At 41.1% G+C, this 25,790-nt stretch overlaps 5 protein-coding genes and 1 non-coding gene across 13 annotated transcripts; 2 read left to right on the forward strand and 4 right to left on the reverse strand.

Moving 5' to 3' along the window:
• The first annotated feature begins 767 nt into the window (after window positions 1-767).
• gucy2ca (guanylate cyclase 2Ca) lies at window positions 768-7,938 on the forward strand. Its single transcript, XM_085934093.1, has 27 exons — window positions 768-1,004; window positions 1,225-1,337; window positions 1,409-1,476; window positions 1,561-1,782; window positions 1,867-1,985; window positions 2,157-2,256; window positions 2,330-2,441; window positions 2,510-2,663; window positions 2,745-2,830; window positions 2,912-3,029; window positions 3,380-3,461; window positions 3,530-3,623; window positions 3,745-3,807; window positions 3,885-3,956; window positions 4,040-4,144; window positions 4,352-4,438; window positions 4,518-4,650; window positions 4,711-4,848; window positions 4,917-5,005; window positions 5,097-5,188; window positions 5,273-5,431; window positions 5,514-5,706; window positions 5,779-5,953; window positions 6,103-6,201; window positions 6,272-6,366; window positions 6,452-6,528; window positions 6,603-7,938. Exons 1-27 carry the CDS (start codon window positions 773-775, stop codon window positions 6,802-6,804), a joined length of 3,279 nt encoding a protein of 1,092 aa, XP_085790219.1. The 5' UTR covers window positions 768-772; the 3' UTR covers window positions 6,805-7,938.
• Window positions 7,107-9,729, reverse strand: LOC147044535 (uncharacterized). Its single transcript, XM_085934106.1, has 3 exons — window positions 9,555-9,729; window positions 9,221-9,379; window positions 7,107-7,923 (listed from the first exon to the last, which is right to left on the reverse strand). The coding sequence occupies exons 1-3, from the start codon at window positions 9,652-9,654 to the stop codon at window positions 7,604-7,606; spliced, it is 579 nt and encodes a 192-aa protein (XP_085790232.1). The 5' UTR covers window positions 9,655-9,729; the 3' UTR covers window positions 7,107-7,603.
• On the forward strand, window positions 8,594-25,563 carry LOC147044536 (galectin-1-like). Of its 4 annotated transcripts, XM_085934109.1 has the most exons (9): window positions 8,608-8,660; window positions 8,942-8,996; window positions 9,268-9,340; window positions 22,986-23,164; window positions 23,286-23,374; window positions 24,798-24,855; window positions 24,943-25,022; window positions 25,126-25,297; window positions 25,414-25,563. In XM_085934109.1, exons 6-9 carry the CDS (start codon window positions 24,847-24,849, stop codon window positions 25,558-25,560), a joined length of 408 nt encoding a protein of 135 aa, XP_085790235.1. In that variant the 5' UTR covers window positions 8,608-8,660; window positions 8,942-8,996; window positions 9,268-9,340; window positions 22,986-23,164; window positions 23,286-23,374; window positions 24,798-24,846; the 3' UTR covers window positions 25,561-25,563. The 4 variants fall into 4 exon arrangements, with proteins under 4 accessions (XP_085790234.1, XP_085790235.1, XP_085790236.1 ...); XM_085934108.1 differs by lacking the exon at window positions 9,268-9,340 and having other exon boundaries at window positions 8,594-8,660; XM_085934110.1 differs by lacking the exon at window positions 8,608-8,660 and having other exon boundaries at window positions 9,167-9,340.
• On the reverse strand, window positions 10,099-19,912 carry plbd1a (phospholipase B domain containing 1a). Of its 3 annotated transcripts, XR_015068510.1 has the most exons (12): window positions 19,764-19,912; window positions 19,251-19,473; window positions 18,997-19,080; window positions 18,744-18,885; window positions 12,596-12,733; window positions 12,324-12,468; window positions 12,019-12,219; window positions 11,753-11,893; window positions 11,490-11,675; window positions 11,155-11,418; window positions 10,869-10,975; window positions 10,751-10,793 (listed from the first exon to the last, which is right to left on the reverse strand). XR_015068510.1 is itself a non-coding variant. In XM_085934100.1 (11 exons), exons 1-11 carry the CDS (start codon window positions 19,831-19,833, stop codon window positions 10,617-10,619), a joined length of 1,614 nt encoding a protein of 537 aa, XP_085790226.1. In that variant the 5' UTR covers window positions 19,834-19,912; the 3' UTR covers window positions 10,099-10,616. The 3 variants fall into 3 exon arrangements, 2 of the variants coding, with proteins under 2 accessions (XP_085790226.1, XP_085790227.1); XM_085934100.1 differs by lacking the exon at window positions 11,155-11,418 and having other exon boundaries at window positions 10,099-10,793; XM_085934101.1 differs by lacking the exons at window positions 11,155-11,418; window positions 12,596-12,733 and having other exon boundaries at window positions 10,099-10,793.
• trnar-ccu (transfer RNA arginine (anticodon CCU)) lies at window positions 20,113-20,185 on the reverse strand. The gene has a single exon. It is a non-coding gene; the product is annotated as a tRNA-Arg (tRNA).
• pick1 (protein interacting with prkca 1) lies at window positions 20,232-24,337 on the reverse strand. 3 transcript variants are annotated; one of them, XM_085934104.1, is made up of 13 exons: window positions 24,312-24,337; window positions 23,765-23,834; window positions 23,453-23,564; window positions 23,215-23,343; window positions 22,686-22,752; window positions 22,521-22,610; window positions 22,386-22,439; window positions 22,262-22,324; window positions 22,055-22,188; window positions 21,896-21,988; window positions 21,779-21,829; window positions 21,560-21,704; window positions 20,232-21,207 (listed from the first exon to the last, which is right to left on the reverse strand). In XM_085934104.1, the coding sequence occupies exons 2-13, from the start codon at window positions 23,803-23,805 to the stop codon at window positions 20,951-20,953; spliced, it is 1,236 nt and encodes a 411-aa protein (XP_085790230.1). In that variant the 5' UTR covers window positions 23,806-23,834; window positions 24,312-24,337; the 3' UTR covers window positions 20,232-20,950. The 3 variants fall into 3 exon arrangements, with proteins under 3 accessions (XP_085790230.1, XP_085790228.1, XP_085790229.1); XM_085934102.1 differs by having other exon boundaries at window positions 24,181-24,315; XM_085934103.1 differs by lacking the exon at window positions 24,312-24,337 and adding an exon at window positions 24,111-24,305.
• Window positions 25,564-25,790: the final 227 nt, after the last annotated feature.

Genomic DNA, 25,790 nt, shown 5'->3' on the forward strand with positions numbered 1-25,790 from the left:
TCTTTTAACAGTGGTTACAGCGGTTCATAAGCGGTTTGGTCTTTTACAGGCTTAATCTACTCTACTTTTACAGCATCCACTGTTTATCAGCTCTACACCAGCCCTGTATTTATAACCTGTCGTTACCTTTGTCCCTTTCACCATACAGGCCCTCTCCCTTGAGTGGAAAAAAAAAAAAAAACCATCAAAACACTGACAAACAGTAAGTCACCTTTTGTATTCACCATTCAGTCCAATAAGAAAACAACAGTTGACTAGTCATGCAAATTAAACCAATGAGTTATTAGCACTCCTCTGTCACTTCTCTTGTGAAGATTTTCCATGTCGGAAAGGTCAGTAGGATAAAAGTAAAATAATACTGGGGTGGTGCCGGGTTGGCCCTAATGGAGTGTGGGAGTCTTCATCGGCCGGCTTCCCTTGGCCTGGATGGTGTTGTGACTATCAGTTGTTCATTAACGCACAGAGGGAGGACTGATAGCGCCAGCACACAGCAAGCCGGAGGATTATTGCTCTCAAGCTTTCACCGGAGAAGCAGAGGGAGGAAAGCAGTCTTCCGCATTGTCTTTCTAAAATCTCAGGAGAAAGCAGATTTTTTTTTTTTCCCCCGCACTTGGACGAAGGACTGTGAATCGAGCGACTGACAGATTGTTTTGCCTGTTCGCTTTGGACTGAATCAATCTCAGGAGGTGGTCAACTCTGAAAAGAAGTGGAAGTGATTTTTTTGAGAGGGGGGGGGGGAGATGTAGGAACTGTGGCAAGACAAAAAAAAAAAATGACTATAATGAGGAATAAGATGAATGGTTTGAATAGTTTACCTTACCTGGGAGTGTTGGTCATGGCGGTGATTGGCAACAAGATGCTGGACGACTGTCTGGCGTCCAAACGTCGATTCACTATGAACGTTGTGGTGCTGGAAGACAACACGTACGAATGGAGTCGACCCTTTGTGCAGGCGGCGGTGCAGCGAGCCATTGATGAGGACGAGAAGGAGAACATTAAACATAGTAGGAGTTGAATGTTGTTGTTTTTTTTTGGGGCGCTCCTATTGGCTTACATTGTTTTGCTACGCAAAGAAAAGCATATATAGCTAAAGTTTATTCTGTACTGATACTGTTCGTAAAAGGAAAAAAAAAATCCCACAAAGCAAAATATATGGATATCGAAAAATGATATTCTAATCAATAAATGTTATACCTTGATTAATCTTATCTTCCGTGTGTCCAGATTTAAGCTTTGCTTTGACAGCTACCTACCACGGCCTCAACACCACTCTGTACAACCGACAAGGTTGCGGCAGCAGCACTTGCGAAGGCGTGGCCATCCTCAAGATGCTCCATGTGAGTGTGCATCCACACACTTTTTTTGGAGGACCGTGAAAGTCCCTGACCGCTTCAATTTGACTCTACAGAATAATGGCGAAGACGGTTGTGTCATGCTCGGGCCTTCCTGCACGTTCGCCACCTTTCAGTTAGTGGAGTGAGTATGACTCGGCTCCTCTATCATCATCACGCTTTCAAGTTCTAACCGACCGATGCGAATATGCATCCCCTGGTGCTTCAGTGATGAAATTGGCTTGACCCTGAGCATGCCCATCATTTCCGCCGGGAGCTTCGGCCTCTCTTGCGACTACAAGCCGAAATTGACTCGGATTTTGCCGCCGGCACGCAAGATCTCAGATATGTTCTACACCTTTCTGAAGGAGAAGTTGCCATTCAAGGATGTATGGCAGCGGGTTTACGTCTACAAGAAGTTCTCCTATAACGCTACAGAGGATTGCTTCTGGTGAGCGATGATGACATCATCGCTCGGCTCTTTGCCGTCGTTGTTCTCATCTTCCCTGTTGTCGTTGCCTTACTTTCTTTGAAGGTATATTAATGGACTGGAAGCTCCTTCGGCCAACTTTGCTTCAAAAATAAAAAGAGAAATGCTACGTTCGGAGGACGACTTAAAGAAAGCTCTCATGGATGACCAACGACACAGTAACAGTGGGTGACTCTTTTTTTTTTTTATTTCATAGTATCGATACTTGGTATCAGTATCACTGACTTACATCTCTATATTAGAAGAAAAAAAAAGTAAAAAGTGCTTCGGTTCAATTAGAACACAGTCTGATGTATTTTTTTGCTCTAATGATGCAACCGATATATTCATTTCAGTTTTCATCGTTTGTGGCCGTGTTGATGACATCATTTTAATAAAGTCCAAAGTGGGCCCAATTCACCCAGATATCATGTTCATTCTCATGGATATTTACAAGTATGCTTCTCAACACAGCTATAGTACATTGATCATTTTGATCAACAATGAAAGCCTTTTTTAATTCTTCCAGTCCTGAGTATTATATCAACACGACATCCAATCAGGCCATGCGTAACGTCCTGGTCGTCACTCTCCCACCGAGAAACTACGACTACGGATCTACTTTACCCTATAACGACACGGTGAGTTGCACTTGAAATGAAATGTAGGAAAACTTCCCAAATGAACTTTTTCTCTCTTTCAACGGCAGATTAATGATTATGTGGCTGGCTATCATGACGGCGCTCTATTGTTTGGTAAAGTGCTCAGGGAGAGGATGCTCAGTAAGAAGAATAACTTTGGTAGCCGAGAAATTAATGACGTCCCACTTAGTGACAATCCGTTCGGGAATGCTTCCTTCTATGGTATGTCTTCGTTTTGGTATTGACATATTGGTCAGTTTAGCCAATGGATGGATGGATGGAGTGTAAATTTGCTGCATGCAGGTATAGCAGGTCATTATGTCTTGGACAAGTACGGTGACAGAGACGTTAACTTCACCATGATTTACACATCGACTCAAACCGGCAAGGTGAGATGAGACGCAGCATCTTTCATCGTTTCGGAGAGACAAAATGAAGGAGTGTTGTTGATTGGATTATTTCTCCCGCAGTATGAGACTCTGCTAGTGTTTGACACGTCGAGGAATGAAACGATAGATGTGGCCCAAAATCCTGCTCTGTCTTGGAAAGGAAATCGCTTGCCTCAAGATATACCGGAAAATTCCGACGGTAGATACACACAGAAATTGAAAATTGACAGATTCTAGGAAATATAAGGGGACGAAAGATGACCCTTGGGGTACACCTTTGTTAATAATCTTTCAATCTGACTCGCTTCAGAAACACATTGATTTCTCTGATGAAGAAAAGAGTTGAAAAATAATGAGTCAGTAGAAACATCATTATAAATCAAATATAATTTATCTTCCGTATTGTAACCAATTGACAATTATTCTAAAGGTTAATTTCCACAATTAACAAATTGTATTTATTTATTTGTTCTTTTTATTTGCCTACTTCAGACATCACATTCTCATATAGTATATGACTTAATGCTTTTTTTTTGTGTTTGCTTATAGGTTTCAACACGCAAACTGTGATTGTGATCGTTCTGAGCCTGAGTGTTGTCGTGGTGACCGTCGTCGCACTCATCTTCTACAGGTAGGAAGTGTGTATGTGTGTGTGCAAAACCATCATCTCAAAATGAATTTGATTCCAATTCACGCTAGGCAGAACAGAAAACAACGTCCAATGCAAAAAAGGTGGTCTCACATCAACCCTCACCTGATTGGTCCGCTGGATGAGAAGGAGGTTTCCCTAAAGGTAAAAGTCTGCAGAATTTCAGATTAGAAATGCATAGAAGAAACAAGTTGGTATTTATTACTATCATGGCACCTAGCCATGTTGTTGTAATCATCTCTACCTGTTTGTTTTCATGGAACAGATTGATGAAGATAAGAGGAAGGATAGCACGTTCTACTCACGTCGTGGCCGCTATGATAAAAAGGTTGAGAACAAAAACTTGACATACATAAAGAATGTGAAGCGAAAGACCAAAAATATGAACACCCTTTGTATTTTTAGCCAGTTATCTTGAAAGAGCTCAAACAAACTGATGGAGACTTCACAGATGAGCAGAAGATTGAGCTTAACACTGTAAGACATCCATCCATCAGCACAATGTAATCATCAAATCTCTATGCACTGAATTTTTTATTTCTCTTTATGTTTGATTCAAGCTGCTGCGTATCGATTACTACAACTTGACTAAGTTCTATGGCACGGTGAAGTTTGAGTATGCCGTGTTTGGGATGTTTGAGTTGTGCCAGAGGGGATCCCTCAGGGTAAGGAAATCATTACTGCCAAACCGAATTTGACGCAATTGTGCAATGCCCATGTGATTTATTGCACGATTACATTGTTTATGACATATGATGGCCTCTATTTTTTTTTCCCGTCGCACACAATCATTTTATTGTTGATTATTATGGCTGACATACTTTTAAAGAACACTAAAAAGATTGTTCTCTTTTTTTTAAATTTCCTTCCAGTACATTCTGAACGACAGAATTTCCTACCCAGATGAAACGTTCATGGATATGGAATTTAAAATATCAGTCATGTATGATATCGCAAAGGTAATGTATTATGATTTGAATGTGTTTTTGAAGTCATTTTTCACATATTTCAACTGGAGCTCTCACCTACCTGCACCAGGGCATGTCTTATCTCCACTCCAGTAACATTGCAGTCCACGGACGCCTCAAATCCACCAACTGTGTTGTTGACAACCGCATGGTGGTAAAGATCACCGATTTTGGCTGTCATACACTTTTGAGGCCAGGCAGAGGTAAGCGGGAGATTTTTTTTTATCGTAATAATGTGCTGTAATTAATTCCTCTCCCTTCAGATGTATGGACAGCGCCGGAACATCTCCGTAAAGATGGGGTATCTCAAAAAGGAGATGTCTACAGCTATGGCATCATCGCACATGAAATCATTCTGAGGCAACCTCCGTTCTATACGCAGTACAATTTGAGTCGTGCAGGTATTGATTCGTGATTAGTTCATGAATATATATGTGTGTGTAAACTCAAATGTTATCTCATCCAACAGAGAAGATCTACAGGGTGCAGTATCCTAACGGGATGCGTGTCTTCAGACCAGAACTCAACTTTGATGGAGTGTCAGAGAAAGATACTGAGGTGAGAGAGAGAAATTGAGAATGAGGAAAGGCGTATCGAGGTCGATCAAGCTGATAAGATCTATGGCGTCTGCTTCCGTGTCTTACGCCAGTTGTACATGTTGATAAACAACTGCTGGGATGAAGATCCTGAACGGAGGCCAGATTTTAAGAAAATCGAGTTAACTCTGGGTAAGATTTTCAGGTATGTCACCGTTCGCTTGTTAACTGCAAAAACTTCAGATGTGTGAAAAGCTAATATTGCTAAGCTGTTTTTTTGTTGTCACAGCAACTTGCACAATCAAGCCACCGAGACATACATGGACAACCTGATCCGCCGTCTCCAGATGTACTCGAGGACGCTGGAGAATCTGGTGGAGGAGAGGACAGCTTTGTACAAGGCTGAGAGGGACAGAGCGGACCGCCTTAACTTCATGCTACTTCCCGGGTGGGTTTAGCACCTGAAATGTTGGACTGAAAGAGCATTTTTGATGAGCTTCCATCCTTTTTTTTTTTTTTTTTTATCTCAGCCCAGTGGTGCGGTCACTGAAGGAGACGGGCAGAGTGGAGCCGGAGCTCTACGAAGAAGTGACGGTATATTTTAGCGACATTGTCGGATTCACCACACTTTGCCACTACAGCACACCCATGGAGGTGGTGGACATGCTTAACGAGATCTACAAGAACTTTGACAGCGTCCTCGACCACCATGATGTCTACAAGGTGGCATCTCGACTCTTTCGTCTCGATTTCATCTCAAACCAGGACGCTGATGATACCCATATTTGTTTTCAGGTTGAGACAATTGGCGATGCGTACATGGTTGCATCGGGTCTGCCAAAACGCAACGGCGACAGGCATGCGGTGGACATTGCGCACATGGCGCTGGACATCTTGTCATTTGTTGGGACGTTTGAGCTGCAGCACTTGCCTGGCATTCCTCTGTGGATACGGATTGGAGTGCATTCAGGTAAAAGAAAAATATTTGGATATTAAAAAAAAAAGAAATAAAAAGAATATCATATCATGAAAAATAAATGTATTAGATGTATTCAATGTATTCAATGTATTGTATGTATTCAATAAATAAATAACAATAAGTTCATTGGGTTTGTGTAGGTCCTTGTGCTGCTGGAGTGGTGGGGAACAAGATGCCCCGTTATTGTCTATTTGGAGATACAGTTAATACGGCATCACGAATGGAATCCACGGGCCTGCGTAAGAAACTACGCACACACATCTACCGTGCAGTAAGCACTTGGTTTAATGTGTGATTCCCGTGTTCCAGCTCTGAGAATCCATGTAAGTCAGTCCACCATCAACATTCTGCAGAGGACCGATTGTCAATTTCAGTATGAGCAAAGAGGAGAGACGTATCTGAAGGTGAGCTGGATGCACTTTGACCTGCTTCTTCATCCAAACCTGAATTGCAAATAGTAAATGTTGGGTGTTCTTTACTGGCCCACAGGGCAAAGGAAAGGAGATGACTTACTGGTTAACTGGAGTGACTGGAGGCAAATACAATCTACCTACACCGCCAACAGCGTAAGTCAACCAATCTTCCCAAAAAAAAAAAAAAAAGAAACCTGCAGCAATCATTCCCTCCATGTTGGTCTCAGGGAGAACATCCAGCGACTGCAGCAGGACCTGGCAGACATGATCGTATCCAGTCTGGAAAAACGCGGAAAAGGCAGAGAGAGTTTCGAAAAGAGGAAAACTTTGTCCACCAGACGGAGAGAAACTAGCGTCAGTCTGCACGGGGAAAGTTCCCCGGAATATTTCCACCTAGCTGTCACAGATAGCCCCAGTACTTATCTGTGATGATAAAGTACTACCAGCCATAATCTGCAGCAATTTGAATGAACACTACTGGACAGGACAAAGCAGAGCCAGCGGTGACTCAGCCAGGCATGTGGAAAGTGAGACTCGCACTATGCTGTTGCATTGACAAGTCGTTATTTTCGCATCATGTTGGTTCTTCGCTTGCAACTGCCGCCTAGCAGCAACCTTCTAAAAAGAGCAAGGATGGAATTTGACGTGACATGATCTGAACACTGCCTTTATTTAAAGAACGCAACATGGGGATGCTAATCTAATAAGTGATGCGCTAATGATATGTTTTTGTATTTGCACCACATTGTCTGCACCGATTTAAGCATTTGACAAAAGGATGTAATAATCACTTGGGTTTAGTGTGCAAAATACTTGACTTTAGTATTTCCTAGTATTCATACACAGGTTCTGAGAGATGCAAGTGTTGTATATTTAACTATTCAAAGCCACATGAGTCAAAGCAAAACTTCTTCCTAACTGACCTCTAATCAGTGATATTTTTCTATCACAGATAGGTACCAAACGTTTAATGTGATCTACTTGCAATGTTATAAATTGCAGAGATGATGAAAATCCATTGGGTTTTATTATTAAATGTCGCAAATTTAAACTGAGCTGTATCCACGCTGTTGCCAGGCAAAGTTGTTGGGCACTTAAACATGATGTCAGTCATGTTTAAAGATGCCACTAACAGAAGTGGTAACAGAATTTCTGGATGCCTACTGTGGCAGTTCATGTGACTGCAACAGAATCCCGCCGAGAATGATGTCTGAAGTTGAAATAGAATCTACACAGTTTTGGTTGTAACCAAGGCCGTGCCACCAAGTTCTGTGGCAGGAAGTGGAAGTCTGTGTTCTTTCATGGCGTTGCAAAGTAGCAGGACTCCAATCTCCTCAGCATGGTCTGCTTCTACTCTGCTCATTCCCTTCTGACATTTTGAGGTCCCCCTGCAATTGGTGAAGTCGTCATCCCATTTTGAAGTGTTGTGGGATCCCTGGCAATAAAGGTGGGCACAGGCTGAAAAGGCTGGTGAAGCTGAAGGGGACAAGTGACTTTCATTGGGCGGCTCTATTTTTTGGGGATGCTCAGTTCCAGACTCCATTTCTTCTGCAATAAAATAAATGAGAACGACAAAGATGCTTGTGTGAATATGCTTGAATTGTGGACAATATACATTTTAATTGCTTGATAGGTTTCTAGTGGGTCTACAAACCCATCAAGTGTGAAATGAAAAAAAAAAAAGTCAACTAATTTACATAATAACCAACCCTACACCGAGTTTCTCTGTGATGACATGAGAGTGGGGCCAAACCATGGTATGCCCGAGAGAAGAACAGAAACCACAGTTTCTTCCAACGAGCATAAGCATCACACCCGCTCGCTCACTTCCTTCAAAACACCCCTGAGACGACCATACTCTCGGTCATACAAATTTGCAAGCTCAACATAATAGAAAATATATGCAATGAAATACAAAAGTACTCAATTCTAGTATAAAATTTTGCCCAAAAGAATAATTTTAAAGAAATGCCTATACATCCCAGCATAGTATTTTATTTATTTTTACAAATTTAATGGAAAATTTCTTCAGTAGAAAAAAACATTTGATATGTGCAACCTATTAAAAAAATGTGGTTCCATTTTTTTTTGTTGAACTAAATGATAAAAATACTGCCAATATTATACTTATGTATTTTATTTTCATTTGATTTGGCTTTTAGACATGTAAAAGACACTAGAAGTGCGCTTATTATCGCAATCTGGTGTATAGGGTGAAATGGACAAGACCAGTCGGATATGAGACCACGCCCTTCAAAAAGACTTGATTGAGAGCTGCTACATCAGTAAGCCACCGAATACATTAAACCGAAATTAAATGATTAAAACGCATTGAAAATATTAAAATACGTGTCAGTGAAGATTCATATATCAGTGGGAACTGTGTTGGAGACTGTGTACCGAGGGTTTGACCACTTTTCAACTCATCGTGGTGGGGTTAGCCTCATGTGCTAATCAGGAGCTAATTGATAGCATTAGCTGGCCGTCGCATTGCCGTTCATGCTAATTTGCTCTAGCTTTTATCGTTCTGTGTACTGACTGTACTTTTCATTCCTGTGATGAATAGATAAGCGAGTGGAACTGGATTTGGGAGTCATTGAAAACTTTTGGCAGGTGACTTGGTGAGTTTACTGATCTACCTACAAGCCAAGTTTAAGTGTCCAATGTAAAGCAGCCATGTTAAAGCTTAAGCATGAGAAATGTTAAGACCTTGTCTCAGATACCATCAATGTGTGATTACTGTCATGTTTAATGCAGTTATTGGAATAGTCATTTTAAAGTCAGTCAACAGAATGACAAATCTGGAAGTTTCCACTGTATCACAACTATCGAGCTCCGCACGCACCTGAGGTTCTACTGTGTCTGCTCTGCCGTCTGTATATGATGAACCAGAGAGCGAAAGCCATAATGGACCCCAGAGTGATCAAAACCACCACAATCCACAGAACTGGAATCAGAGATATCGGTGGGTCTGATGTGCTTTGAACAAAAACTGGCATCACCTCTATGGGGAATACAAAACACAATGACAGGACATGTTAGTAAATGCTAAGAAAAAAATCAAAATCACAGTTCAATATCGTTTTTGTGTTATTTTAGGACCGATATTAGAGGTAACAATATGATAGCAACTTCCCAGTAAAAATAAGAGGCGCATAACTTGGCTCTGTGTTTCTCACCTGTTGGAGGTTCGGGTCTTTTGGTTTCGAACACCTTTAAACTTATACAATCGTTGACAACATTGTCCCATTTTTTGCCAGGAGGACAATTCTTGGTCATAGCTGCAATAGAAGTATCTTTTACAAATGGGAAGAGAAAAGCTGTGAGACCTCATAGAAGGCAACCACTTTTATATGAAAATAAAACAAGAGTGCCTTGCAGACGTTTCAGTTCCTCCTTTTCACAGGAAGGGGTAAATTACGTACATGGGTCCCTAGGGCCAAACGACTCACTTTTTTACTTGAACATACCATACATTGTAAATTAAATGAAGACAGTAGATCTGGTACTGCTTAGATGTCGCATGAAGTTAACATCAAGGAGTGATCAAAACATAATTTCATACAAAGAATTTATAAAACTTTTCCACTTCAACGTGACTCGCTATCCTGTCAATCTCTCACATGTAAGCAATGGTAGTGCATTAATACATTCAATTAAAAGTAGAAATTGTTGCAATACAGTAAGTCATTTATGGAGAGAAAAATAAGACAGGACAGCAAACAACTTTAAAACTTTATTCATCAAATGCCATAAATATGCATCACTGCTTCATGGCTAAAACTGACAGTGGTATTTTAAATTGCATAACACTGAAACATGCTTAGAAATTGATCCAGTCATTGCAGCAAAGCCCTGAGAAATGATCGTGAGATCACGGATGGCATCAACCATTATGAAGACAACAATGATTGAGCACATACAAGGCTTAGACTGAGTCTTAGTGCATTGTCATTACAGATGCAAAAAATTAAAGGCATCAAATATCCAGACTCAACTTCACCCTGAGATATATGCATTGTGTAAGACACATTGATTCAACAATTGAAGTAAAGGCGCAAAACTCAAATGACTCAAAAGAAAACAAACTGTGCGTGTAATATCATTGCATTAAGTTGTATCCTCTTTTACATTTTTTGTACAGTCATAATTACTATTCATTGTCTAAGAATCATGTGAATCATATTAGGCACATTTATCTGAAATGCCTTTTAATAGCACCAGGTTTCCTTGTATAATAGTTAAGGCTGGAAGAGGCGGGGCTTCATTGTGACAAAGGTGAAATTGTAGTACTGTGGCAAACCCTGGTGGCTGATGTTGCTGAAATTATCCCACACGAACGGAGGAAGTCCACCTTGTGTTGTCGGCCCGTTCACTGTTTCTGCACAGAACTCACCTGCCATTTGGAAATCTGTGACCTGAACCAAGCGCAATATGGAAAAATGAGCTGAAGAGGTGTATTTGATCAACTAGAAGCATGCAATGTGACCTGCCTTAGTGTCATAGCATCCGCTCGGTGAAGGCTCTTTGGTCTTCAGGTCATTACGACAACAAATGGACTTGCAAGGGTCACCTTTAGAATATGGATCATTCTTGTAGTCTGACAAAAAATGACAGAATTTCAGTCAAATACTTGCATCAAGGAAAACAGACAGAAAATAGAAGCACAAAAGCAGCTACAAGGAGGCAAAATACCGGTTTAGCAGAAAGGTGAGAAATGCTAAGCTTATGTATTTTGGCAAATCAACTACAAAACATTAAGTTTTAGTGCAAACAAACCGGTCCTTGTGCAGAGCCTCACTGGAGACATTCCATGTGTCAGCCAGCTTCAAGACCCCAACTACGTTTCCTGTTCCCAAGAAGCCACGCATTACGGGACTTAAAGACCACAATCCTATGGTGTCCTCAAGTTCTTTGACATCTGGACTCCTGGGACACTAAATTGTGAACTTGAGTTCTGCCTTCATCCTCTCGGCTCTATTCCAAGACAAGCTCCCCCAGCTCAATGTGTCCAACTCCTGGTGCAAGTGGATCACAGACATCCTAATGGACCAGAAGCGACATGTGTTGCTGGGGAAGACGGTAGGACACAAGAGCCATCAGGTCCAACCCACCATTGAATCTCATGATGTACTTTAAAGAGTCCAGGTCCTTGACATTAGCTTGGTCACGGCGGAAGATCTTAGCTCTTGAACAGAGATCATAAGAGAAGTCTTCTCCATATTCCTGCTGCATCAGCTCATATCCACTCAAGTTGTAGATGTTCTGGTGGAAGGGGACGTTGTAGGACGGCCAGTAACCTGCCATGGTAAACAAAAGCAGATCAAGACTACAAATGCCAAACTGAAAATAAAGAGTCAAGCTGGACTGTTCTTACCTCTGCGCAGTGCTTGTGTCTGGTCAGAATGCTCCACCAGCCCAGGAATCTGCTCCACCACAGTCAGAGCACCATCACTAATACTGTGGCCCAGTTTCACTTTGCTTCGGTCTAACACCATGTACTGGTTGTTATATGTACCTGCAACAATTTGACGACAGTGTTATGTCCTGGTACGTATATCCAACCATTCGGAAACCAACGGGTTTCTTGACCCGTTGTCCCGTTAAGGTTTGGCTTCCATGCGTCATGCTTGGTCCACCCACCAGAGTTGTACTGAGAGAAGATTTTGGCCCACTCCTCTCCCGTATGAGCCAAACTGTGAGCAAGTCGGACCCTCTGCCAGGCCAGCAGGCTTTTAGGGCCGATGAAGTTAAAGAGGGATGTGTTAAAGACATTGTTGGTGGTCTGGGTCATCATGAGACCACTTCCCAAGAGGTAGAAGTCATCCAGGGACACCAGAAATCCTGAGAAAGGCATTCAGACCTGTCATGGTGAATGATAAGCAACTTCATCTTGGCTGTTTTGACTGGGAATCTCTCAAGAGTACTTGAGAATTCCTCATGCCTACCTGGGTAGCTGCTGAAGGATAGTTTACCAGTGGCTGTGTTGGGGTCAGCAATGTGGAAATCCCAATGTTTGTAGATCCGCATGGTGGCTGCGTATGTGTACCAGCTGGAGTGAGCAAAAAGGAGGTTCTCAAAGCCTGGGAGCATCTGATAAGAAGGATTGGAGATTTCACAGCTCAGATTCTGTGTGGAGTAGGCATACCCTATACCTGATTTTTCTCCCAGAACAATGTTTTCTAAAGATTTAGATGCTTCATCCCAATTGATTCCTGACCTTTATGAGTGCCGAGCAGTGTCCCATCCCCGGAAGTTTTAAGTGTGCCGGTTTAGTAGGGGTGGGGACCAAGGCCGGGATCAGATCCAGCAGGTCTCCGACAGCGTTCAGGAACTGAACAGCAAACAGGGACAGTGGCTGTGGGAATGTGTTGGAATAATCTCGGGGGAAGCCTTGGCCTGCCAGACCAGGAGGCTTTATCTTTATGAGTTTACGACTCTCCTTTAAACTAAATGCTTTCTATTTGGTTCAAGGAATGTCTTTTGATCCCCGTCAGCCTTATGTTTCCTTCCTGTCCTTATGTTACTTTTGTGTTTGTTTTGTAAGAAGTCTTCAATGACAATGAGCAGAGCTTCTTTGCATAGGCGAAATGTTCTTTGTCAGTTTAAAGGGACTTTATTCCTTTTAGTTAACTGTAGCTTTGATTCATAGATTGTAGATGATCAAAATTGGTTATATACAGTTTGAAGAAGTCACATTAAAGTTATCACATATTTACTCAATGTTCGTTTAAGGAACTGTATATCAGTTACCTTACATTTACTTAATATGTGTTGAAAGGTTTAAGTAAGGTTAGATATTATTATTATTATTATTATGTGTTGTGTTAGTTTACTAAGAAGTTAAACTTAGCAAGGGTTTAGTTGCATTGTTTCACAGGTAAGCAAGATTCAAAGTGCTTCAAGTTATCTGATCACAGTCGAGGAGGAGTCGGCCACCTGTGGAGAGGACAATTGGTTGGGGGAAGAAAGCAGACTCTACAGTCCCAATGTGGGGGTCGAGAAGATCAATTCACACTACACTACAGTCCTTAGCTAATCAGCGTTGCTACAGCCACTATCTCCCCTCCCTTTAGTGTAGCAACGCCTCTGTAACCAGGGCACCCAAGACATTAAAAGGAGGAGCACGTGGGGGAGGAACTCAGAACTGGTGGAGATTGTAACTGAGCTTCCTTTCTCTATCGTTCTCCTCGCGAGTAAACTCATCCTGGTTGTCTTCTCCTCTTTGTTCCAGCATGTGATTTAATGTCTGATCATGTTTAAACCTAACATTTAATTGGTCCTTCGAGCCGGATGCCAATATACTATATTATATTCCAGCTGACAGCAGAGATCCAGAAAGACCGCGCGCGGGAGGAACTCCATAGGTGAGATCCTAGAATCCTTTTCAAAGGCTGGCTGTCTGCTCGTCAGCTGGGATCTGATGGTTGAAGGCAGTCCGAGGTGCAGAGGTGAGGAGAACCAGGGGGTGAGTTTTTTTTCTTTTTTTTCTTTCTTCCTATAAAAGTCCTAGGTTAGAACGGAGAAGTCCGTCTAAAGGTACCAGTCCTAGGTTGAGACGGAGAAGTCCGTCAAAAAGGGGTTAGCGGAGTGCCCAGGAAACCGTAATAAAGTTACACGACGGAGATGTAACAAGACGGAGAAGTCCGTCAAAAAGGGTTGGCGGAGTGCCCGGGAAACCGTAATAGTGAATGATTGAGAGTGTGAATGGGAATACGTATCATTAGATATAGTATTCCATATTAAAGCAGTGGGGAACACATAACGTGGTTCTGTGGACGCAATAGGCAAGGATTCTCCACCAGTACGCTGGTAGAAGTGAGAATCACCACAGGATCTTTTCGTTATCCCACTGGAAACACCCGACTTTAGAAACCCCTATGGTTTTACAGTTGGGACCAAATTGATTAAAATGGGGAATGGAAAAAGCAAAATTAATATCCGAGATAATCTAAAATGTAAAGATTGGAAAATAATTGAAAGACAGGATCCCGATCGACTTAAAAATCTCGATAAATGGGTTAAAAAAAAAATACAAATTTGAGGGAGAGCTAAAAGAAATACAAGAGCGGGAGGAAAAAACACAGACTACAAATTCGAAACAAAAGATCTTAGTAAAAGTACAATAGAGAATAAATTAGATAAGATGAGCAAAAAGGTGTTCTTAGTGTGCTCTTTGTGGTCTTTTATGTTGTGTGCTAGCGTGTGTGTGTGTGTGTGCGTGCGTGTGCGCGCAGAGGATCCTCATGAATGAGTGTGTGTGTATGTATACGTGTGTGTGAGTGAGATGTGTGTCCTATGGAAGAAATTAGTCATGGAGAAAGTTCAGGAGCCTGTTGAGCGATAATAGGGAAGTTGAGAAGTAGATGATGGGTATGTTTAAGTTGGTTGGAGAAACTAAGATGATTGAGGTGTGGCAGTAGAGAAAATAAGGTGTGTGGCAGTAGAGAATATAAAGTGTGTGACAGAAAGTGACTAGAAAGGTGGCTTGATAGGATGAGAATAAGAGACAACAAAATGTTGTGTCGAAGACAGTGAAACATGTTGAATGTGAACACGATGAAGGGGGAACAGTAAAGTAGGCCTGCCCTTTGAGAGGGTGAGATTGAGGAGCGTGCCTGCGCTTGCGCGTAGTCGCAGGTCTGGGCTGTGCACGTGGGCCTGTGCTATGCTCGTGTGGGTGGTGGGCCGGCATCATGATTGTTGCAGGAAATGGCCAGCCTGTGTGCAATCAACATTGATGCCGCGTCCCCCCCTCGCACGAAGTGTGCTATGGCTGGGTGAGGCAGAGAAAGTCAGAGAATGTTTGAAGAAGAGTGATGCTTAAGGAAGTGGTGACAATTTGCATGAAGGATAAAGGGCACTGATGAAGAAAAAAGTATAACCAAAACGTCGTCCTCTATGACGTTTGCGCAGCGTTGTTTGTTGGTATTGTTTGTGAGCTGTGTCTTTGCTGTTTTTTGTGTTGTCTGTGTGCTGTCAGTGTTATGTGTTAAAAGGATGAAATTGGCTAAAATAGGTGCAAAAAATTGTTTTTGTTAGACTGTAGTCTATCTGATTTGGACCGCAAAACAAAAGCAATTTTGAAAGATGTGTCAAATTAAATAATAATGGAATCATATGTAGTAATACAACACCTTACTACATATGGGTTCTCTAAGTTATTAAAACATACATTTTGATTTTTATTCAAATGTCTAAGATTCTTGTGATAAATGATGAAAAGATGATTGCAAAGTAACTAAAGAAGGTACAAGAAAGTGAAAATGTCTTATCATTTGATAGCTGGATCGCTCCCCATGCGGGGAAGCCATCCATTTATTTGCTAAGCTAGTTGTGGAAGCAATCCAATTGCCTCAAAAAGTAGCTATATGCACGTGTGCAGGGCACACGTACGAGATTGATAAGGTGTCATGAGGTAACGGGCTTGCTGACAGAACCGCATAGCTGCAACGCAAAAGTCACTTCAAACTTTTATACACACAGGAAGCAGATTAAATTATTGAAACGTTTTTAAAAATGTGCAGCGGCAAAATCCATAGACTGAAATTCAATTATGGATGAAAAGAGGGGCAAGAGTCGAGAATCTATAGATGACCAGAAGACTGACCTATCCTACCAAAATAAAAAAAACATGATAAAATGGGCAGTAATATTGAGCCATGGTGTGTGTCACATGGCTCAAGAGGAGGGATGGTGGGGCAAGTCAGCTTTATACAACATATGGATTTGATTCATATTCAAAACACTTATGAAAAAAAAAAAAAAAAAAAAAAAAAAAAATCGTGGAGCTTGTTTGACATGTGCTAAAATGGATTGAATTGTTTCAAAATTAACACTGAATGCCTTAACAGTGGCAAAAACGTTATGTAAAGAAACAATGACGTTATTGCATGCTGGGTGGCCATCTTGGTTGTAGTTTTGTTAACTTTAACAATATGGTATTTGTGGGAACTAAGAGTCATAATGAATAGGGGAGAGATGTGTTGGCAACTTATATAGAACAGGCTGCATTGTGTTGATTTAAAAAAGATAAATTTGGCCTTTGCAGTGTGATCCGCTGTGTTGCATCTGGCCATGGAGTAAGTATGATGCTTATTTGTGTACTTTGTCAACAACCGATGTAGATGTTAAAGAATGAAATTAATAGCTTTATGTTGTACCGTTGCCATTGACCAAAGAATGTGAGAAATCTGTCACGTCTACTGATTGTGAAATGTGCGACAGAGATGTATCTGTTGAGAAAAAAAAACAAAACAACAACATTGCTTTCAGAGAATGTAGTCAAGCGAAATTGTATATGTATCGACATGCCAAGATCTGGGGAAAAAGCTGGTAAAAACTAAAATGCCTTTGAAATTTGAGTAACAACGATGATCTGACTGAAATAGATGCAATTGAAGTCCCAAGAGGAGTTCCTGATTAATAAGAAGTAATTGACCAAATTGCAGTAGGATGGGAGTCCTCCATTTGCTGCTGGTGAACGATGAACAAGAATGTTGACAGGATAAATTACATCCATTGCAACATGCTGAAATTGGGCAAACGGACACAAGCGGGATTTGAGGCAGGGCATGAACAGCTAGCCTTCCCTAATGGCTTTCCAGAATCGCATTGCTCTTGATATGTTGTTGTCTGAGAAAGGGGGGGTCTGTGCCATGTTCGGAGAACAATGTTGTACCTTCATCCCCAACAACAATGCCCCTGATGGGAGCTTGACGAAGGCCATTGCAGGCCTGCGGTCCCTCAACATGAGGATGAAAGAGCACTCTGGTGTGGACACATCAATGTGGGACAACTGGATGAATGCCTTTGGGAAGTATAAAGCCCTTGTGTCCTCAATTATAGTATCAATTGCAGCATTTGCTGCTATACTCACTTTATGTGGATGTTGTTGTATTTCATGTCTGCGTGCTCTGTTTAATCGTCTTATCACTACAGCAATATCGCCCATGGAAGACAAGATGGCCCGAGTATGCCTAATGTCTGAACGCCAGCAAATTGATGATAACGGTGATGATGATGGAATTCTTGCATTTAAGTTTACAGACTTTTTCCCAGATCTGTGTGTTTCTGAATGATGATGTCGTAACGTTATCCTTTTTTGATGTGAACATGTTTGTGCTCATACTTGTGATCCGACAACTGAAAATCTTGAGAAGTGGTTGATTTTTGGTGATGTAAAAATTGAGCAAATATGTGATAAACAGGAGGGAAATGTTGGAATAATCTCGGGGGAAGCCTTGGCCTGCCAGACCAGGAGGCTTTATCTTTATGAGTTTACGACTCTCCTTTAAACTAAATGCTTTCTATTTGGTTCAAGGAATGTCTTTTGATCCCCGTCAGCCTTATGTTTCCTTCCTGTCCTTATGTTACTTTTGTGTTTGTTTTGTAAGAAGTCTTCAATGACAATGAGCAGAGCTTCTTTGCATAGGCGAAATGTTCTTTGTCAGTTTAAAGGGACTTTATTCCTTTTAGTTAACTGTAGCTTTGATTCATAGATTGTAGATGATCAAAATTGGTTATATACAGTTTGAAGAAGTCACATTAAAGTTATCACATATTTACTCAATGTTCGTTTAAGGAACTGTATATCAGTTACCTTACATTTACTTAATATGTGTTGAAAGGTTTAAGTAAGGTTAGATATTATTATTATTATTATTATGTGTTGTGTTAGTTTACTAAGAAGTTAAACTTAGCAAGGGTTTAGTTGCATTGTTTCACAGGTAAGCAAGATTCAAAGTGCTTCAAGTTATCTGATCACAGTCGAGGAGGAGTCGGCCACCTGTGGAGAGGACAATTGGTTGGGGGAAGAAAGCAGACTCTACAGTCCCAATGTGGGGGTCGAGAAGATCAATTCACACTACACTACAGTCCTTAGCTAATCAGCGTTGCTACAGCCACTATCTCCCCTCCCTTTAGTGTAGCAACGCCTCTGTAACCAGGGCACCCAAGACATTAAAAGGAGGAGCACGTGGGGGAGGAACTCAGAACTGGTGGAGATTGTAACTGAGCTTCCTTTCTCTATCGTTCTCCTCGCGAGTAAACTCATCCTGGTTGTCTTCTCCTCTTTGTTCCAGCATGTGATTTAATGTCTGATCATGTTTAAACCTAACATTTAATGTTTAAACCTAACAGAATGACAGCAGATAGTCAGAAAACAGAGTTCAACAAAGTAAAGAACATGCTAACTAAAAACAAAATAAAACCCTTAGTCGTGCTAAACTTCCCCAAAACTGTAAGCAAGAACTTGTCCATTTTTATTCAGATCAGCATTTCTACTTCCTTTATAGTATGCAAAGAAGTCGCCAATCATTTCCACTTCGATTTAAATGTGTGATCGTCCATTGCAAAAACCAGAACACCTTTTTTCCTTGTCTCTTGGCCCATTCTGCAACTCCAGCTTGCAGGCCGTCCACCTGGGCCACAATGAAGCCTGCATGTCTCCACAGAGGATCAGAATCCTTGTTCGTTTTCACTTGTAGTTTGGTCCAAGAGTCCTGCTGCCTTGAAGACCAAGCAGAGTCACATGTTGCTTACAGCTTGAAGACGACACCCAAATCACTCAAAAGTCACATGACTAACAGTACATCTGGGAGGATATTACTGCAGACTCACTTCATGAAGTTCTGAACCCGACCCAGGATATCGGGATCATGGATGAGCCGAGGGTATATGTTAGTGTAGTGATCTATCATCTGTCTGGACAAGAAACGAGTCAAAGTCTGAAGAGTGATTTTAGTTCATTTCAAAACATCTAACTCCAAAGTGATCTTTTTAAAGCTTCTGGTCACACACAGGACAGAGATGATCAACAAGTTGGATTTCAAAGAACAATAATATGTAGGAACGCGGGGTCATTCTGTACTTACTGCGCAGTGAGAAAGCCTTCTAGGTACCCCGCCAGGAAAAAGGTGACCTCGTCAGTCTCTGATGTTTCTCCGTATCCAGCTCGGATCTCAAGAACACTCCAGCCTGTACTGGACAAGGTGTCATTCAAGAAGCCATATGCGTCCCCGTTTAAATCTAAGACCCCATCTTTCAGCAAGACCGTCTTTTGTTGGACGTCCCAGTACACTGTGGCTTTTGTGAACTCTGGATGAGACACACACAAAAAAATGCCATGCAACAGTATGCAGAATGATGTCAAGTCATGAGAGCTGAAACTAAAAAAAACTAAAGGGCTTCAATAATAGGAACAATCTTCATTTAAACTTACAAATGGTATGTGTGTATTTTCAAGTAGCCTCTTTATAGGTTCATTTGTAGTTTTAAAATCCTGCAACTAACTGGTTACAACACGTACACATACTGTTTACTCACATACCTGTACACGAGTTATTTGACGCGCAAAGTTCAAACCACGATTTGTATGACCTACTTACCCCCGGCTGCAGAGTAGCAAGTCAACGCCACATCGAGTAACAGAAAAACACTCAAACTATTTAAAAACATAGTTCCACAAAGTCAAGCGGTGAGCATTACAGACAACAGCCAGCTGACACTGAGAAGGCGCGAGGGAGGAGTGGGAACAGTTAAGTAAGACAGGACTGGTAGACCTAAATGTGGATACCAAGGAAACGCCTAGTGGTAAAAGAAGGAATTACATGCGGATCTCGTGATTGGAGGATGAGTCACATTAGCAACCTGTTCGAGGAAGTATTGCTCAGTAGGATGGCAGTGTAATATTTATCTGTACCAGACAATAATCGCTTAATTGAAAATTTTGACATCCACCCCAGATGGGACTCGAACCCACAATCCCTGGCTTAGGAGGCCAGTGCCTTATCCATTAGGCCACTGGGGCGACTGATCCCACATAAAATATGAAATTTCATAAAAGGCCACTCATCGAAATGAAAACTATTTTATTCCAAAGCACAATAGCTAATAAAAAACAAACCTCAAACATTCATGCAAAGCATGTTCCTGGTTCACACGAAATGACCTAAGCAATATATTATTTCGATAGAATTAGTATATTTGGCAGCAGGTTCAAAAGAATAAATATAACAGCAAAAGTTAAAATGTAGCAATAGTTCCCTTTAACATTCTTATTTACAAGTAGTGTTTCGAGTTTTATCACGGTAACAGACGGAATGAGGTGCATTGAAGACTTTGGTTCTGAAGCTTTGCGAGAAAGAATCCCTTGTAGAGCAGTCTTAAAACGGGCCAAGAAAATGTTACAAAACAAAAACAGAGAGGTAAAACAGTTACGGCATCACATCTGTTGGTCCAACTTGGTAGTAAATAAAAAGGTTTACAATCACGAGGAAACATCACTGATCCAGAGTACAGACCCGCCACATAGACACATCATTAAATAAGAAGGCACAACTCAAATTAAATGAATCCTACAACACTTCCATAACATTCAAATTCTGTCAAACTAACAACGTGATGGGCAGAGAACAAAGTATTTAAAAAAAAAACAACAACAACACAATAACATGAAAAGAAAATAGAAAGTACGAGAACAGTAGCTAGTCTTTACCCCGCTCCTATTCTCCCTTCTGTAAATAATTACGTCAATCGCACGGACTGACTTCTTCATGTCCACCATAACAGTCATTCATTCATCATCGATGAGTTTCTCGCTTCCGTTCTCTGCCTGGATGCCCTCCTCCGTTCCTCCCGCACAATCCACCTCCTCCTCCTCCTCCTCCTCATCAGTATAGGTCAACGACTGGCTGCTGTAGTTGATGGTTGTGCGGGAAAGATCCACCTCAATGGGGAATACGTCGGCCTCCTTCAGCACGGCGTAGCACTCGTCGTAGTAGCGCGACATACCCGACACGAAGCGCTGGAGCTGGAAAACTATGTCCTGGACTAGACGAGACAAAGACGGGAGGGACTATTCAATTCATAGGAACAGTTTCGACTGTTGAGTACATTTTTTGGTCGGGGGCATAGTTTCTGTTTAATTAAATCAGACGATGACGAGGTCAGACGAAACCGTTGTCCTAAGATAAGCGAAACCAATGGTAATGTGATTAAGTGGAGCACAATGCATGTTTAGTGAAGGCAGTTCATGGGGTGCGTCACAAAAATTCTTACACATTTGTGAGAGATGAGCAGACACTCTGTAAGATGCCTTGTTTTAGGATCTTTGTAAGAATATTACATGATCTTTAAGATAGAAGTTAATATGTGGATTCAGAGACAAAACAATCCAACAAACCATGTTTCTGATCCAAAAGTTCAATCTTCTCCAGTACATCTTTTCTCATTTTAGCGAAGCGTGCACGAGCCTCCTGCCGGCAACGCAGCACCAAACGATACTCGTAGTTCCCGGTGCATACGCGATACAGTGGTTCTCCCATTGCCTGTTGGAAGGAACGTTTATGCAATGACCAAAGAATTTCTCGGTTTCTGGTTTTGAACCAGAACTATAACTTACAATACTGGTGTATTCTTCATCATCCATTTCCTTCACCTTTAAGCAGTAAGACTGCAAGAGAAAAATATTGGTCCATTGACCACCCAACCGCTTTGGCTAGAATAGTAGTTAACTTACCAAATATTCAAACTTGACATCCAGGTACTTGCGAATCGTGAGTTTTGTGTCTGGTATGGCTTTGTGAAGGTAGGTGTTCAAATCGTGAAGCATCTGTACGGCACATAATCCGTCGTTACAGCAATGAATATGACTTGAAGACCGGATGCAAAAACTCACAGGCTTGATAGTCTTCAGCAATTGAATGCCGTACTTCTCGATGCTGCGGTGAGCGTCGGCAAACTTAACAAACGCTTCGCTGGCCGCGGCTTGTGGCTCTCGCACGCCGATGACGGAAAAAACATCTCCGAACGCTGCCAGTTGAAGCAATCAATGCATTGGACGATGTAAATGCTCAACTGGATCATTTTCCATTGCGGTTTTTACCTCTGTGAGTTTGAGAAAGCTCAAAAAAGGCTCTGAGGAGTCGCTTGGTATGCTCCATCAGACCTGCAGGAAAGCAGAAAGGATTTAAAACTATTGGACCAAATATAACTTCAAAATGTTTTACCTTTGTAAAGCTCTGCTGTTTTCTCGAGTTCTTCTAGTCTTTTAACAAGTCCATCTGCAAATGTAATATATAAGCAATGTTTAATCAATTAATTGTTTAAAACAACAACATTTAGAGTCGAGTTTAATGTCTTACCGTTGCATAAAATAGCTCGACTCAAGCCAAGAGCATCTGCAGTGCCGGAGCTCATGTTCTCCACCAGCCGATGTTTGACTTTTTTCAGAACTGAAATCATGAAACGTGTGCTTTTAGTGAAGATGTGGAATCAGATTTATAAATTAAACAGAGTGTGTCACAAACCTATATCCAGAGATTTTCCCTGTTTTGGGTCTGCTTGCAATTTGTTATAGTGGATTATTGCCTCACCCTGACAAATCAGATAACAACAAAATAAATTGTTCGTGGCATCAGCATGATGAATAAAATGCGGCGATTGAAAAGAAATGGTTGTGATTGGGGAAAAAAAAAAAAAGTCTATCACTGGGCTCCCCTGCAATTGTTAATGATCCTAAAAATGAGCAGAAATATTTCTATTGAATGGTCCACAACTGGGATATGGTAATCCTTTTGTTTCATCCACTAAAGCCATCTTTATCCCAGCTTGCAGGAAGTCATGAAATTCCCCACGCAGCAACAATGGATGGCAAAAACAACACAGCAACTCTGCACATATTGGGATGTGGCACACTGCATAGCAAAACCAGTCAAGTTCATCTTCTCTGAAGTCACTCGGCAACTCTGAGTCCTCTTCTCACTTAGTGAAAGCTGGACTCAAAATTGTAAGTCATCTCTTAATACCTCATTTGACATTGTACTGTATGTAATGTACCTGAACAGCTTGAATCATCTTGGCCACTTCCACCTTTGTCTTTCCCTTCACTGGTTTGCCATTGACGCCAGTGATTTCATCCCCTGCTGCAAGCATCCCTTCCAGAGCTGCCGGTGTGTTGTCAAACACCTAAGAAGCCAGAAGACACATTTTGAAAAAGGTACCAGTACACCGAAATGTTTTTGTATTTAAAAAAAAACCCCAAAATGACTTATAAGTCTTATTGAACTGCACTTACCTGAACGATGTAGAGACAAGGACAATATTGTGCCCCACCACCGATGCTGATCCCAATAAGATTATTTGCATCTTTTTTCAGACACACAGTCCCTGGTACTGTTGGTATCCCTCTGTGGCAGAGAGAATTTAATATTCCTATATATCCAGCATGTTAAAGTGCATTATAGAGAATAATTAGTTTGAAACTCTCGGAGGTTTACACAAAACCTTGGAACAAAGTAGAAATATTGTGCATTAATGTGTAAAACGGGGCTTTGTTTATACTTATTTCCAAATGCAATGAATATAATAGAAAAGTTGGTGAACTCACAATTTATCCTCCTCTAATTCAAAGTCCATATCTGAGAACATAGCAGTCTCACAGCTGTCCTTGAAAAAAACTGTTGAAAAGAAATTGTTGAAAAAATATGAAAAAAATACACTACTATAATCTATATTCTCATTTTAAAAGACTAATATTCTTTTGCAGCTTGCTAATTATGAATGAGAATTAAATCCCTGTTATAAAAGAGAAGACACTGCAGCAAGTGGATCGCCACAGCTGACAAGTGCTTGTATAAAAATCAAGACCGTAAATATGCATGCAGAATTTAATAACCATGAAGAAATCAGATTTTCCTTCTGATGACGTAGCCAAGTCCATGAAAATTGCTAACCGTGGCTAATAAGCTGCTAGCAAGTAGTCGCGCGGCAGAACATTTCTTTTTTCTCAGTAGAACGACAAACCTTCAGCGGAATCTAAGTCAGTTCCTGCACCATCCCTTGCTATTTATAGATGTCAAAGCGGCGTTGATTAAATTGTTCAGTTTTGTTGCTAATATTCATATGTCCCAATGACAGCGCCTCTGTTTACTTACTGACGTCATTTCCAGGGTGTAGAGGAAGTCAGTCATAAAATTCCCGTTTCTTCTGCGTCATAATTGAAAGCATATTCATTAATAATAGTGAATTAAATGGATTTGATGTAATTACTGTTAGAACGTATCATGTAAAAATGACAGGGAAAATGATTAAAACGTTGTCAAGAAGCGCACGACTTTTAGTGTTACATCATTGTAACCACTAGAGGGCGGTAAAGTATTGAAAGAGTAACGTGACTGGTTACAAACACTAAGTAGCCGAGTAACTTTGGCCCTCATCAATTGGAACTGTAGAACATTTAGTGGGCTGGTGAAGTTCACTTGAGTATTGAGCGCAAATTGGTGTTTGTTTGACCACCTATTTCCTGATCTAGAGCAATGTTTGATTTGAGAACCCTGACCGATTAGAATGGCTTAATCATTGTTTGGTCTAGTTGAGCATAAACAGAAGTGAGACCTCACAGCTACATTTTTGTGTTGCAGGGGAGTCGTCAGTACTCAGTACCTCAGAGACTTAAAACCAACACCCAGAATGAGCATGGTGAGTATTTATTTTTATCTTGCATCTTTTTTCTTTCAATATAATGATATTTTGTCTTGCTGAAACTATCTCACTCTTGTTTCTTAGAAACTTGAAATAAGCGACGCTAACCTGGAAGTTGGTGCTCAGCTGAAGATAAAAGGAGAAATTTTGCATGACGCTCAAAGGTAAAAGCCACAATAATGTGTGTACTCTACCAAGTTGCTAGCATAACAAACATTGTCTCATCAACATCACTCAGAAGTTATTTGTCATTTAAAATCCACTCAGATTCCAGATTGACCTCGGTCATGATTCAGAATACCTGGCTTTGCATTTCAACCCGCGATTCCATGACGACACAGATGGAGCAGTTATTGTGTGCAACTCAATGATTGCTGGTAACTGGGGCGATGAGAAACGGGAGCTACACAACCCCCTGCAAAGAGGCACACATGTCAAGGTGGGGTCTGATGTCATGGCAGGAACATTTGGAACATGTCAGCAAATTTGCTAGGATGTATTTTAAAAAGTTTTCATGAGATGGGTTAACTTGTTAAGATTTTTTTTCTTTTACAGATTGTGTTGAAGATCACTGGTGAGATGTTTGAACTAGATCTTCCTGATGGACATCAAATCCAGTTTCCTAACCGTGTTGACATAGCGGTCATCAACTATGTCAGGATCTCAGGAGACTTCAAAATCTCTTGCATCAAATTCTGTTAAGATGTAAGAAATCTCACTCTTTGTTGTCATGAAAATGTATGTATGAAAATTCAACTTGTATTCATCCACGCATTGTGAAATATTTTCCCCACAACACTAACTCAACAGCAGATGGCAGGCTAGCTCCAAACTACAAAAATGTCCCTTAATTTCAATTAATTAAGACTAGATTGGTTTGGACAAACCATTTATGCAAAGCTCGAATGAAATCACCAGTCTATTCATTTTAT

This window comes from Syngnathus leptorhynchus, chromosome 16 (assembly GCF_054491065.1).
Source record: "Syngnathus leptorhynchus isolate UIUO chromosome 16, UIUO_Slep, whole genome shotgun sequence".
NCBI lineage: Eukaryota > Metazoa > Chordata > Actinopteri > Syngnathiformes > Syngnathidae > Syngnathus > Syngnathus leptorhynchus.